At 45.0% G+C, this 12,194-nt stretch overlaps 1 protein-coding gene across 3 annotated transcripts in view; it reads left to right on the plus strand.

The window, feature by feature from the left end:
• The window catches only part of LOC110511695 (uncharacterized), a 57,800-nt gene extending 45,859 nt beyond the window's left edge, over positions 1 to 11,941 (plus strand). For all 3 annotated transcript variants that reach the window (XM_090228874.1, XM_090228875.1, XM_090228876.1), the window contains 3 exons: positions 3,846 to 3,909; positions 6,504 to 6,603; positions 11,262 to 11,941. In XM_090228874.1, coding sequence (XP_090085000.1) covers positions 3,846 to 3,909; positions 6,504 to 6,603; positions 11,262 to 11,300 — 203 coding nt within the window. In that variant the 3' untranslated portion in view covers positions 11,301 to 11,941. The remainder of the gene's footprint in view (positions 1 to 3,845; positions 3,910 to 6,503; positions 6,604 to 11,261) is intronic.
• The last annotated feature ends 253 nt before the right edge of the window (positions 11,942 to 12,194 follow it).

Here is a 12,194-nt window from a genome sequence, read left to right on the forward strand (position 1 = left end):
CGTTAAGCACACCTGCTCCCCATCGTTAAACACACCTGCTCCCCATCGTTAAACACACCTGGTCCCCATCGTTAAGCACACCTGCTCCCCATCGTTAAACACACCTGCTCCCCATCGTTAAACACACCTGGTCCCCATCGTTAAACACACCTGCTCCCCATCGTTAAACACACCTGGTCCCCATCGTTAAGCACACCTGCTCCCCATCGTTAAGCACACCTGGTCCCCATCGTTAAACACACCTGCTCTCCATCGTTAAGCACACCTGGTCCCCATCGTTAAACACACATGCTCCCCATCGTTAAGCACACCTGGTCCCCATCGTTAAGCACACCTGCTCCCCATCGTTAAGCACACCTGGTCCCCATCGTTAAACACACATGCTCCCCATCGTTAAGCACACATGCTCCCCATCGTTAAGCACACCTGCTCCCCATCGTTAAGCACACCTGCTCCCCATCGTTAAGCACACCTGCTCTCCATCGTTAAACACACCTGCTCCCCATCGTTAAACACACCTGCTCCCCATCGTTAAACACACCTGGTCCCCATCGTTAAGCACACCTGCTCCCCATCGTTAAGCACACCTGGTCCCCATCGTTAAACACACCTGCTCTCCATCGTTAAGCACACCTGGTCCCCATCGTTAAACACACATGCTCCCCATCGTTAAGCACACCTGGTCCCCATCGTTAAGCACACCTGCTCCCCATCGTTAAGCACACCTGGTCCCCATCGTTAAACACACATGCTCCCCATCGTTAAGCACACATGCTCCCCATCGTTAAGCACACCTGCTCCCCATCGTTAAGCACACCTGCTCCCCATCGTTAAGCACACCTGCTCTCCATCGTTAAACACACCTGCTCCCCATCGTTAAGCACACCTGCTCCCCATCGTTAAGCACACCTGCTCCCCATCGTTAAGCACACCTGCTCCCCATCGTTAAGCACACCTGCTCCCCATCGTTAAGCACACCTGCTCCCCATCGTTAAGCACACCTGCTCCCCATCGTTAAACACACCTGGTCAACATCGTTAAACACACCTGCTCCCCATCGTTAAGCACACCTGCTCCCCATCGTTAAGCACACCTGCTCCCCATCGTTAAACACACCTGGTCAACATCGTTAAACACACCTGCTCCCCATCGTTAAGCACACCTGCTCCCCATCGTTAAGCACACCTGCTCCCCATCGTTAAGCACACCTGCTCCCCATCGTTAAACACACCTGGTCCCCATCGTTAAACACACCTGCGCCCCATCATTAAACACACCTGGTCCCCATCGTTAAACACACCTGCTCTCCATCGTTAAACACACCTGGTCCCCATCGTTAAGCACACCTGCTCCCCATCGTTAAGCACACCTGCTCCCCATCGTTAAACACACCTGCTCTCCATCGTTAAACACACCTGGTCCCCATCGTTAAACACACCTGCTCCCCATCGTTAAACACACCTGGTCCCCATCGTTAAGCACACCTGGTCCCCATCGTTAAGCACACCTGCTCTCCATCGTTAAACACACCTGGTCCCCATCGTTAAACACACCTGGTCCCCATCGTTAAACACACCTGGTCCCCATCGTTAAGCACACCTGGTCCCCATCGTTAAACACACCTGCTCCCCATCGTTAAGCACACCTGTTCCCCATCGTTAAGCACACCTGCTCCCCATCGTTAAGCACACCTGCTCCCCATCGTTAAGCACACCTGCTCCCCATCGTTAAGCACACCTGGACCTGATCACCACCCTGATTACTCTCCCTTCATATAGCCCTCAGTAGCCTCAGTCACCACCCTGATTACTCTCCCTTCATATAGCCCTCAGTAGCCTCAGTCACCACCCTGATTACTCTCCCTTCATATAGCCCTCAGTAGCCTCAGTCACCACCCTGATTACTCTCCCTTCATATAGCCCTCAGTAGCCTCAGTCACCACCCTGATTACTCTCCCTTCATATAGCCCTCAGTAGCCTCAGTCACCACCCTGATTACTCTCCCTTCATATAGCCCTCAGTAGCCTCAGTCACCACCCTGATTACTCTCCCTTCATATAGCCCTCAGTAGCCTCAGTCACCACCCTGATTACTCTCCCTTCATATAGCCCTCAGTAGCCTCAGTCATCACCCTGATTACTCTCCCTTCATATAGCCCTCAGTAGCCTCAGTCATCACCCTGATTACTCTCCCTTCATATAGCAGAGGTGATATGGAGTTTTATATGTGTCTGTGTGGAGTAGAGGTGATCTAGAGTTGTGTCTATGTGGAGTAGAGGTGATCTAGAGTTGTGTCTGTGTGTGGAGTAGAGGTGATCTAGAGTTGTGTCTGTGTGTGGAGTAGAGGTGATCTAGAGTTGTGTCTGTGTGTGGAGTAGAGGTGATCTAGAGTTGTGTCTATGTGGAGTAGAGGTGATCTAGAGTTTTGTCTGTGTGGAGTAGAGGTGATCTAGAGTTTTGTCTGTGTGGAGTAGAGGTGATCTAGAGTTTTGTCTGTGTGTGGAGTAGAGGTGATCTAGAGTTTTGTCTGTGTGGAGTAGAGGTGATCTAGAGTTGTGTCTGTGTGTGGAGTAGAGGTGATCTAGAGTTTTGTCTGTGTGTGGAGTAGAGGTGATCTAGAGTTTTGTCTATGTGTGGAGTAGAGGTGATCTAGAGTTTTGTCTGTGTGTGGAGTAGAGGTGATCTAGAGTTTTGTCTGTGTGTGGAGTAGAGGTGATCTAGAGTTTTGTCTGTGTGGAGTAGAGGTGATCTAGAGTTTTGTCTGTGTGGAGTAGAGGTGATCTAGAGTTTTGTCTGTGTGTGGAGTAGAGGTGATCTAGAGTTTTGTCTGTGTGTGGAGTAGAGGTGATCTAGAGTTTTGTCTATGTGGAGTAGAGGTGATCTAGAGTTGTGTCTGTGTGTGGAGTAGAGGTGATCTAGAGTTTTGTCTGTGTGGAGTAGAGGTGATCTAGAGTTTTGTCTGTGTGTGGAGTAGAGGTGATCTAGAGTTTTGTCTGTGTGGAGTAGAGGTGATCTAGAGTTTTGTCTGTGTGGAGTAGAGGTGATCTAGAGTTTTGTCTGTGTGGAGTAGAGGTGATCTAGAGTTTTGTCTGTGTGTGGAGTAGAGGTGATCTAGAGTTTTAGATGTGTCTGTTTGGAGTAGAGGTGATCTAGAGTTTTGTCTGTGTGTGGAGTAGAGGTGATCTAGAGTTTTGTCTGTGTGGAGTAGAGGTGATCTAGAGTTTTGTCTGTGTGGAGTAGAGGTGATCTAGAGTTTTGTCTGTGTGGAGTAGAGGTGATCTAGAGTTTTGTCTGTGTGGAGTAGAGGTGATCTAGAGTTTTGTCTGTGTGGAGTAGAGGTGATCTAGAGTTTTGTCTGTGTGTGGAGTAGAGGTGATCTAGAGTTTTGTCTATGTGGAGTAGAGGTGATCTAGAGTTTTGTCTGTGTGTGGAGTAGAGGTGATCTAGAGTTTTGTCTGTGTGGAGTAGAGGTGATCTAGAGTTGTGTCTGTGTGTGGAGTAGAGGTGATCTAGAGTTTTGTCTATGTGGAGTAGAGGTGATCTAGAGTTTTGTCTGTGTGTGGAGTAGAGGTGATCTAGAGTTTTGTTTATGTGTGGAATAGAGGTGATCTAGAGTTTTGTCTGTGTGGAGTATTGTCTGGTTGACAGGTGATAAAGATGAGGTAAAACGGATTCCAGTTTCCCCACCTCTGGATGTGCGTTTTCCTCTTGTCTTATCCCTCTACCGATCATTGTGGTGGGGAATAAAACGATTGGAAAACTCTTTAACTCAGGTGAGCAGAAACTCGAGAAATTTCTCACAAACTGTTGTTAATAATCAGTATTGTGTGTGTGTGTGTGTTTCCAGATAACCTTTTCAGACCCAGAGATAGAGCCATTACAGGGAAGGAGATGCAGCTCAGAACCAGGCAGTGAGTTCCTCCATCTCAATCTCTCATTCTGGCATCTCTCTCGCTATCTCTCTCTCCGAGTCCTGACCACGGAGGTGGAAGCCTGTATAACTAACATCTCTGTTCAAAATGGCTTTTATTTTCTCTTCTGGCTTCCTTCTAACAGTGTTTTTGCTCTGTCGGATTAACTTCTTGGTTCCATCCCCACATTGTATTAGGCCGATTGATACAACCCATATTTATGCTTATTTATTTTATCTTGTGTCCTTTCCCATTTGTACATTGTTAAAACACTGTATGTATATAATATTACATTTGTAATGTCTTTATTGTTTTGAAACTTCTGTATGTGTAATGTTTACTGTTAATTTTTATTGTTTATTTCACTTTATATATTCACTTTATATATTATCTACCTCACTTGCTTTGGCAATGTTAACACATGTTTCCCATGCCAATTAAGCCCTTGAATTGAATTGAATTGTTGTTGAATCAAGAGATATCATGTCTCAATTCAGTGATCCAGTGGGTGTAATGGGTGTAGCTGACCATGTCTCTATAGGACTGGTCTAGGTTAATGGAGTCTTCTTCGTAGGTGACCAGGTCTCTGCAGGGCTGGTGTAGGTTAATGGAGTCTTCTTCGTAGGTGACCAGGTCTCAGCAGGGCTGGTGTAGGTTAATGGAGTCTTCTTCGTAGGTGACCAGGTCTCTGCAGGGCTGGTGTAGGTTAATGGAGTCTTCTTCGTAGGTGACCATGTCTCTACAGGGCTGGTCAAGGTTAATGGAGTCCTCTTCGTAGGTGACCAGGTCTCTACAGGGCTGGTCTAGGTTAATGGAGTCTTCTTCGTAGGTGAAAAAGTCTCTACAGGGCTGGTCTAGGTTAATGGAGTCTTCTTCATAGGTGACCAGGTCTCTATAGGGCTGGTCTAGGTTAATGGAGTGTTCTTCGTAGGTGACCAGGTCTCTACAGGGCTGGTTTAGGTTAATGGAGTCTTCTTCGTCGGTGACCAGGTCTCCACAGGGCTGGTCTAGGTTAATGGAGTCTTCTTCGTAGTTGACCAGGTCTCCACAGGGCTGTTCTAGGTTAATGGAGGCTTATTCGTAGGTGACCAGGTCTCTGCAGGGCTGGTGTAGGTTAATGGAGTCTTCTTCGTAGGTGACCAGGTCTCTGCAGGGCTGGTGTAGGTTAATGGAGTCTTCTTCGTAGGTGACCAGGTCTCTGCAGGGCTGGTGTAGGTTAATGGAGTCTTCTTCGTAGGTGACCATGTCTCTACAGGGCTGGTCAAGGTTAATGGAGTCCTCTTCGTAGGTGACCAGGTCTCTACAGGGCTGGTCTAGGTTAATGGAGTCTTCTTCGTAGGTGAAAAAGTCTCTACAGGGCTGGTCTAGGTTAATGGAGTCTTCTTCATAGGTGACCAGGTCTCTATAGGGCTGGTCTAGGTTAATGGAGTGTTCTTCGTAGGTGACCAGGTCTCTACAGGGCTGGTTTAGGTTAATGGAGTCTTCTTCGTCGGTGACCAGGTCTCCACAGGGCTGGTCTAGGTTAATGGAGTCTTCTTCGTAGTTGACCAGGTCTCCACAGGGCTGTTCTAGGTTAATGGAGGCTTCTTCGTCGGTGACCAGGTCTCTACAGGGCTGGTCTAGGTTAATGGAGTCTTCTTCATAGGTGACCAGGTCTCTACAGGGCTGGTCTAGGTTAATGGAGGCTTCTTCGTCGGTGACCAGGTCTCTACAGGGCTGGTCTAGGTTAATGGAGTCTTCTTCGTAGGTGAAAAAGTCTCTACAGGGCTGGTCTAGGTTAATGGAGTCTTCTTCATAGGTGACCAGGTCTCTATAGGGCTGGTCTAGGTTAATGGAGTGTTCTTCGTAGGTGACCAGGTCTCTACAGGGCTGGTTTAGGTTAATGGAGTCTTCTTCGTCGGTGACCAGGTCTCCACAGGGCTGGTCTAGGTTAATGGAGTCTTCTTCGTAGTTGACCAGGTCTCCACAGGGCTGTTCTAGGTTAATGGAGGCTTCTTCGTCGGTGACCAGGTCTCTACAGGGCTGGTCTAGGTTAATGGAGTCTTCTTCATAGGAGACCAGGTCTCTACAGGGCTGGTCTAGGTTAATGGAGGCTTCTTCGTCGGTGACCAGGTCTCTACAGGGCTGGTCTAGGTTAATGGAGTCTTCTTCGTAGGTGACCAGGTCTCTACAGGGCTGGTCTAGGTTAATGGAGTCTTCTTCGAAGGTGACCAGGTCTCTACAGGGCTGGTGTAGGTTAATGGAGTCTTCTTTGTAGTTGACCAGGTCTCTACAGGGCTGATCTAGGTTAATGGAGTCTTCTTCATAGGTGACCAGATAGGTCTGGTCTAGTTTAATGGAATGAGTCTTAATTCAATCAGATACAAGCACTGTCTGGAATGCAGAATGCCAAATAATATTTCAGTTCAGTCAATTTAAGAAAGTAAACTGAAATTCCAGTCTGTTTACTTTCTGAATTGATTGAATTGAAAGTGGAATTGATCCCTTTCCCTACTGGGATGATGGCCCCCTTATAAAGGACCCTGGGTATTAAACCTGAATATTCTGCCACACTGGATACTGTATGTGGGATTATGACGACTCCTTCTTGACAGGAACTATAAAAATCTGCCGGAGGTGAGGAGGAAACAGGAGGAAGAGAAGAGGAGGGAGGACTGCCTGACTAACAGGCTGAGAGCAGATCTCTTCAAAAAGGTCAGAATGTCTGGAGATACGGAATGTCTCTCTTTGTTAATTGATTGGTTGCTGCAGTAACTGTTTACTATTGTTGGTTATGCTGGTGAATGTATAGTAATACTTATACAGTAGGGATTATGGTGATATAGTAGGGATTATAGTGATACAGTAGGGATTATAGTGATATAGTAGGGATTATAGTGATACAGTAGAGATTATAGTGATATAGTAGGGATTATAGTGATACAGTAGGGATTATAGTGATATAGTAGGGATTATAGTGATACAGTAGGGATTACAGTAGGGATTATAGTGATATAGTAGGGATTATAGTGATACAGTAGGGATTATAGTGATATAGTAGAGATTATGGTGATACAGTAGGGATTATAGTGATACAGTAGGGATTATAGTGATTACAGTAGGGATTATAGTGATACGGTAGGGATTATAGTGATATAGTAGGGATTATAGTAATGTAATAGGGATTACAGTGATAAAGTAGGGATTATAGTGATAAAGTAGGGATTATAATGATTTAGGAGGGATTATAGTGATAAAGTAGGAATTATAGTGATACAGTAGGGATTATAGTGAAATAATAGGGATTATAGTGATATAGTAGAGATTATGGTGATACAGTAGGGATTATAGTGATATAGTAGGGATTATAGTGATACAGTAGGGATTATAGTGATATAGTAGAGATTATGGTGATACAGTAGGGATTATAGTGATACAGTAGGGATTATAGTGATACAGTAGGAATTATAGTGATACAGTAGGGATTATAGTGATATAGTAGGGATTACAGTGATATAGTAGGGATTATAGTGATACAGTAGGGATTATAGTGATACAGTAGGGATTATAGTGATACAGTAGGGATTATAGTGATACAGTAGAGATTATAGTGGTATTGCAGGGATTACAGTGATATAGTAGGGATTATAGTGATATAGCAGGGATTACAGTGATAAAGTAGGAATTATAGTGATATAGTAGGGATTATAGTGATAAAGTAGGAATTATAGTGATACAGTAGGGATTATAGTGAAATAATAGGGATTATAGTGATATAGGAGGGATTATAGTGATACTGTAGGGATTATAGTGATACTGTAGGGATTATAGTGATACTGTAGGGATTATAGTGATACTGTAGGGATTATAGTGATATAGTAGGGATTATAGTGATATAGTAGGGATTATAGTGATACTGTAGGGATTATAGTGATATCGTAGGGATTATAGGGGTACAGTAGGGATTTTAGTGGTACAGTAGGGATTATAGTGCTATAGTAGGGATTATAGTGATACTGTAGGGATTATAGTGATATAGTAGGGATTATAGTGATATAGTAGGGATTATAGTGATACTGTAGGGATTATAGTGATATCGTAGGGATTTTAGTGGTACAGTAGGGATTTTAGTGGTACAGTAGGGATTATAGTGCTATAGTAGGGATTATGGTGCTATAGTAGGGATTATATATATATATATAGTAGGGATTATAGTGGTACAGTAGGGATTATAGTGATATAGTAGAGATTATAGTGGTACAGTAGGGATTATAGTGGTACAGTAGGGATTATAGTGCTATAGTAGGGATTATGGTGCTATAGTAGGGATTATATATATATATAGTAGGGATTATAGTGGTACAGTAGGGATTATAGTGATATAGTAGGGATTATAGTGGTACAGTAGGGATTATAGTGGTACAGTAGGGATTATAGTGCTATAGTAGGGATTATGGTGCTATAGTAGGGATTATATATATATATAGTAGGGATTATAGTGGTACAGTAGGGATTATAGTGGTACAGTAGGGATTATAGTGGTACAGTAGGGATTATAGTAATATACTTCATTAACATAGTAATAACAGCCCATTAATGAGTCTATGAGCCAAAAAGACAATGAACTGAACTACATTAACAGCCCATTAATGAGTCTATGAGCCATAAAGACAATGAACTGAACTACGTTAACAGCCCAGTAATGAGTCTATGAGCCATAAAAACAATGAACTGAACTACATTAACAGCCCAATAATGAGTCTATGAGCCATAAAGACATTGAAGTAGTCTAACACACCAGCTCCACCTCTGTCCTACACGCTCCATTACCTTGCAAAAGGCCACAGCGTTTCCATTAATGTCTTACAGGAAAGGCCTGAAGCTGTTGTAAAGGTATCGTCCTCTACAGCTAAATTACTGTTAGAAGGTAATGGCCTCGCGTTGCCGGGAGTGATGCGTAGGTTGATTGGACATTTCTGTATTGTCGTTTGGGTTCAAGCTCACTGTGATTAAAACCAGAACTGTAAAGCATGGGAAAGAGGAGGCTAACGTTTGATGTGTATTTTTATTTATTATTAAGATTTGTTGTTGTAAAAGTAATAGGTAGGATTAGGTCTGGGAAGCATAGGACTGGTTAGGATTAGGCCTGGGAAGCCTAGGACTGGTTAGGATTAGGCCTGGGAAGCATAGAACTGGTTAGGATTATGTCTGGGAAGCATAGAACTGGTTAGGATTAGGCCTGGGAAGCATAGAACTGGTTAGGATTAGGCCTGGGAAGCATAGGACTGGTTAGGATTAGGCCTGGGAAGCATATAACTGGAACCCAGTTAGTCAGAGGTGATTAATTCTCAGGTTTGCATCGATTTTTTTTCCTGACTAGTAAACAGATGATGTATTTCCTTTTGTCAAGGGACATATTCATGTAATTGGTTATCGTAGAACTAGAGATGCAGATATTTAAACTGAACAAAATGACCACCATCTCCTGTCCCTCGGGTCTCGTGTCCTTCCATGTTTTCCCAACTAAAAAAACACTGCTTGTCCCCAAGTTGAGCACAACGTCACGTGCTGCCTGCTGTGGCCACTAGAGGGCCCTGTTCACATATATTTACACTTGAATCACTCCTTTTTAATCACAAGACGAGGAAATCAAATGACACGTGTCGGGATGATTTGTTTTTTAACACACACGTCAATGCAGACATCAAAGTCACAAGTCCAATGAGTCTGAAGCTGAAAGTCTCAAGCACATTGGTTGTATTGTTTTTACTGTTGTCTACTGGTGAGAGTGAGGGGAGCAACTCTTAGCGTGTTGTGAGGGGAGCAACTCTTAGCGTGTTGTGAGGGGAGCAACTGTTAGCGTGTTTTGAATCCTCTTGCAAAGACCCACCATACATTTTCCATCTCTATGTTTTGTTGCTGCTGTTTCTGTTCGCTAGGCTGTTTATGCATGATTATTCATGATATTTCCCTTTAGAAAATGCCTCTGTCTCTGGGTGCAGGGCCACTGGGTCCTCCTGCCCTCTCTCTCTCTCTCTGTCTGGTTACGGCTGTCAATGAACAGACTCATTGTTCTCTCTCTCGGTGTATGAGCCCAGTGTCCACAGGCAAATATAAAGGCCTTCAAAGAGAGAGAGAGAAAGAGAGAGAGAGGTACACAGTCGCAATCACACCATCGTACAGCTGATGGCTGGCAGAGAGACAGACAGACAGAGCCCACAGACAGACAGACAGACAGACAGGCAGGCAGGCAGACATAGCCCACAGACAGACAGACAGACAGACAGACAGAGCCCGCAGACAGGCAGGCAGACAGAGAGACAGACAGACAGACTGGCAGACTGACAGGCAGACAGGCAAGCAGACAGGCAGCCAGGCAGACAGGCAGACAGACAGGTAGACAGGCCGGCAGACAGACAGGCAGAGCCCACAGACAGGCAGACAGACAGAGCCCACAGACAGGCAGACAGACAGGCAGACAGACAGACAGAGCCAACAGACAGGCAGACAGACAGACAGGCAGACAGAAAGGCAGACAGAGCTCACAGACAGGCAGACAGGCCGGCAGGCAGACAGACAGACAGGCAGACAGAGCCCACAGACAGGCAGACAGACAGACAGAGCCCACAGACAGGCAGACAGACAGAGCCCACAGACAGACAGACAGACAGACAGAGCCCACAGACAGGCAGACAGAAGGGCAGACAGAGCCCACAGACAGACAGACAGACAGGCAGGCAGACAGAGCCCACAGACAGGCAGACAGAGCCCGCAGGCAGGCAGACAGACAGACAGACAGACCAGACAGACAGGCAGGCAGGCAGACAGAGAGACAGGCAGACAGGCAGACAGACAGACAGACAGACAGACAGACAGACAGACAGAGCCCACAGGCAGGCAGGCAGGCAGACAGACATAGCCCACAGACAGACAGGCAGGCAGGCAGACATAGCCCACAGACAGACAGACAGACAGACGGACAGACAGACAGACCCAGTCTTATCAACCTCCACCTCCACTCTCCTGCAGCCTGAGAAAGCCCAGGAAACCAGGAAACCAGGCCACAGCCTCAGTCTCCTCTGCTTCAATAGATACGAGACAACCTGAATGTGGTACCAAAAACAGGCCGTTGACTGTGGGCACGGTGGCCTGGATGTCTGGATGGGTACAAAGGCTATTGATTCCCATCTGAAGCAGAGAGATAGTGGGCAGTTGAGTTCTCTTGACTTTAGTTGTTTAGTCTTCGTTGGGCTTTGGATGGTTCTGGAGGGAGTCTCACAGGGAGAATATGACCGTGATCTATAGCATATCCCTCAGTAATAGATGCTCAGTGTGTGATGTGTGCTCTCTCTCTCTCTCTTTCCTCTTTACAGAAACTGTTAGAACAGATCCTTCAAAGGGCTGGTCACTGAGTGAAGCCAAGGATGAATGGTCCGAACGTACGGGATCTCCCCCCCTCCTTCCAGCATACTGCCCTGCTTTGAGAGACCCAACAACCATCAAGACGGACTGACGATTATCCCAACGACAGTATTAATACACATTATAATTAAGCAACATCATTGAAAAAAGATAAACAAATTTTAAACATTTGTAGTGAAAATGGGTGTCATTAGAAATGAAACAAAACGATGTATGTTATAATGTTCCACCATTTTAATGATAACGTCTTTCCTCATCATAATACTGCTGTTTATGATCCAAAAACCCTGTTTGGTTCACAGAAGCACTCTGGCTACGTGTTTTACTGCTCCTGAGCCAATCGAATCGAATCCTACTGAGAGCTCCAATGAATGTCCGTCTACTTGACCAGAATCTTTCTGAGGGTGTGTAGAAAAATGTGTAGAATACCGGTTTAGTTGTGGGATTACAATGTAACGAATGTTGTTGTTCTATGTTATCTATGCATATTGGCTGTGTACTGTATTGTTGGCTCCACTAAATGTTGTTCTTCTATGTTATCTATTTTATCTATGCATATGGGCTGTGTACTGTATTGAAGCCTTCCATAAAAAACTGTATTGTTGGCTCCACTAAATGTTGTTTTCCACTACATTCTTCTATGTTATCGATGTTATCTATGTTATCTATGTTGTCTATGTTATCTAGGTTGTCTATGTTATCTATGCATCCTGCTTGTTTATATTATTCGTATTGATTTAGCTAGGCAGGTAAATCAAATCAAATGTATTTATATAGCCCTTCGTACATCAGCTGATATCTCAAAGTGCTGTACAGAAACCCAGCCTAAAACCCCAAACCAGCAAGCAATGCAGGTGTAGAAGCACGGTGGCTAGGAAAAACTC

Source organism: Oncorhynchus mykiss, unplaced genomic scaffold, assembly GCF_057628025.1.
Source record: "Oncorhynchus mykiss isolate SJ-2025 unplaced genomic scaffold, ASM5762802v1 scaffold103, whole genome shotgun sequence".
NCBI classification, from domain to species: domain Eukaryota; kingdom Metazoa; phylum Chordata; class Actinopteri; order Salmoniformes; family Salmonidae; genus Oncorhynchus; species Oncorhynchus mykiss.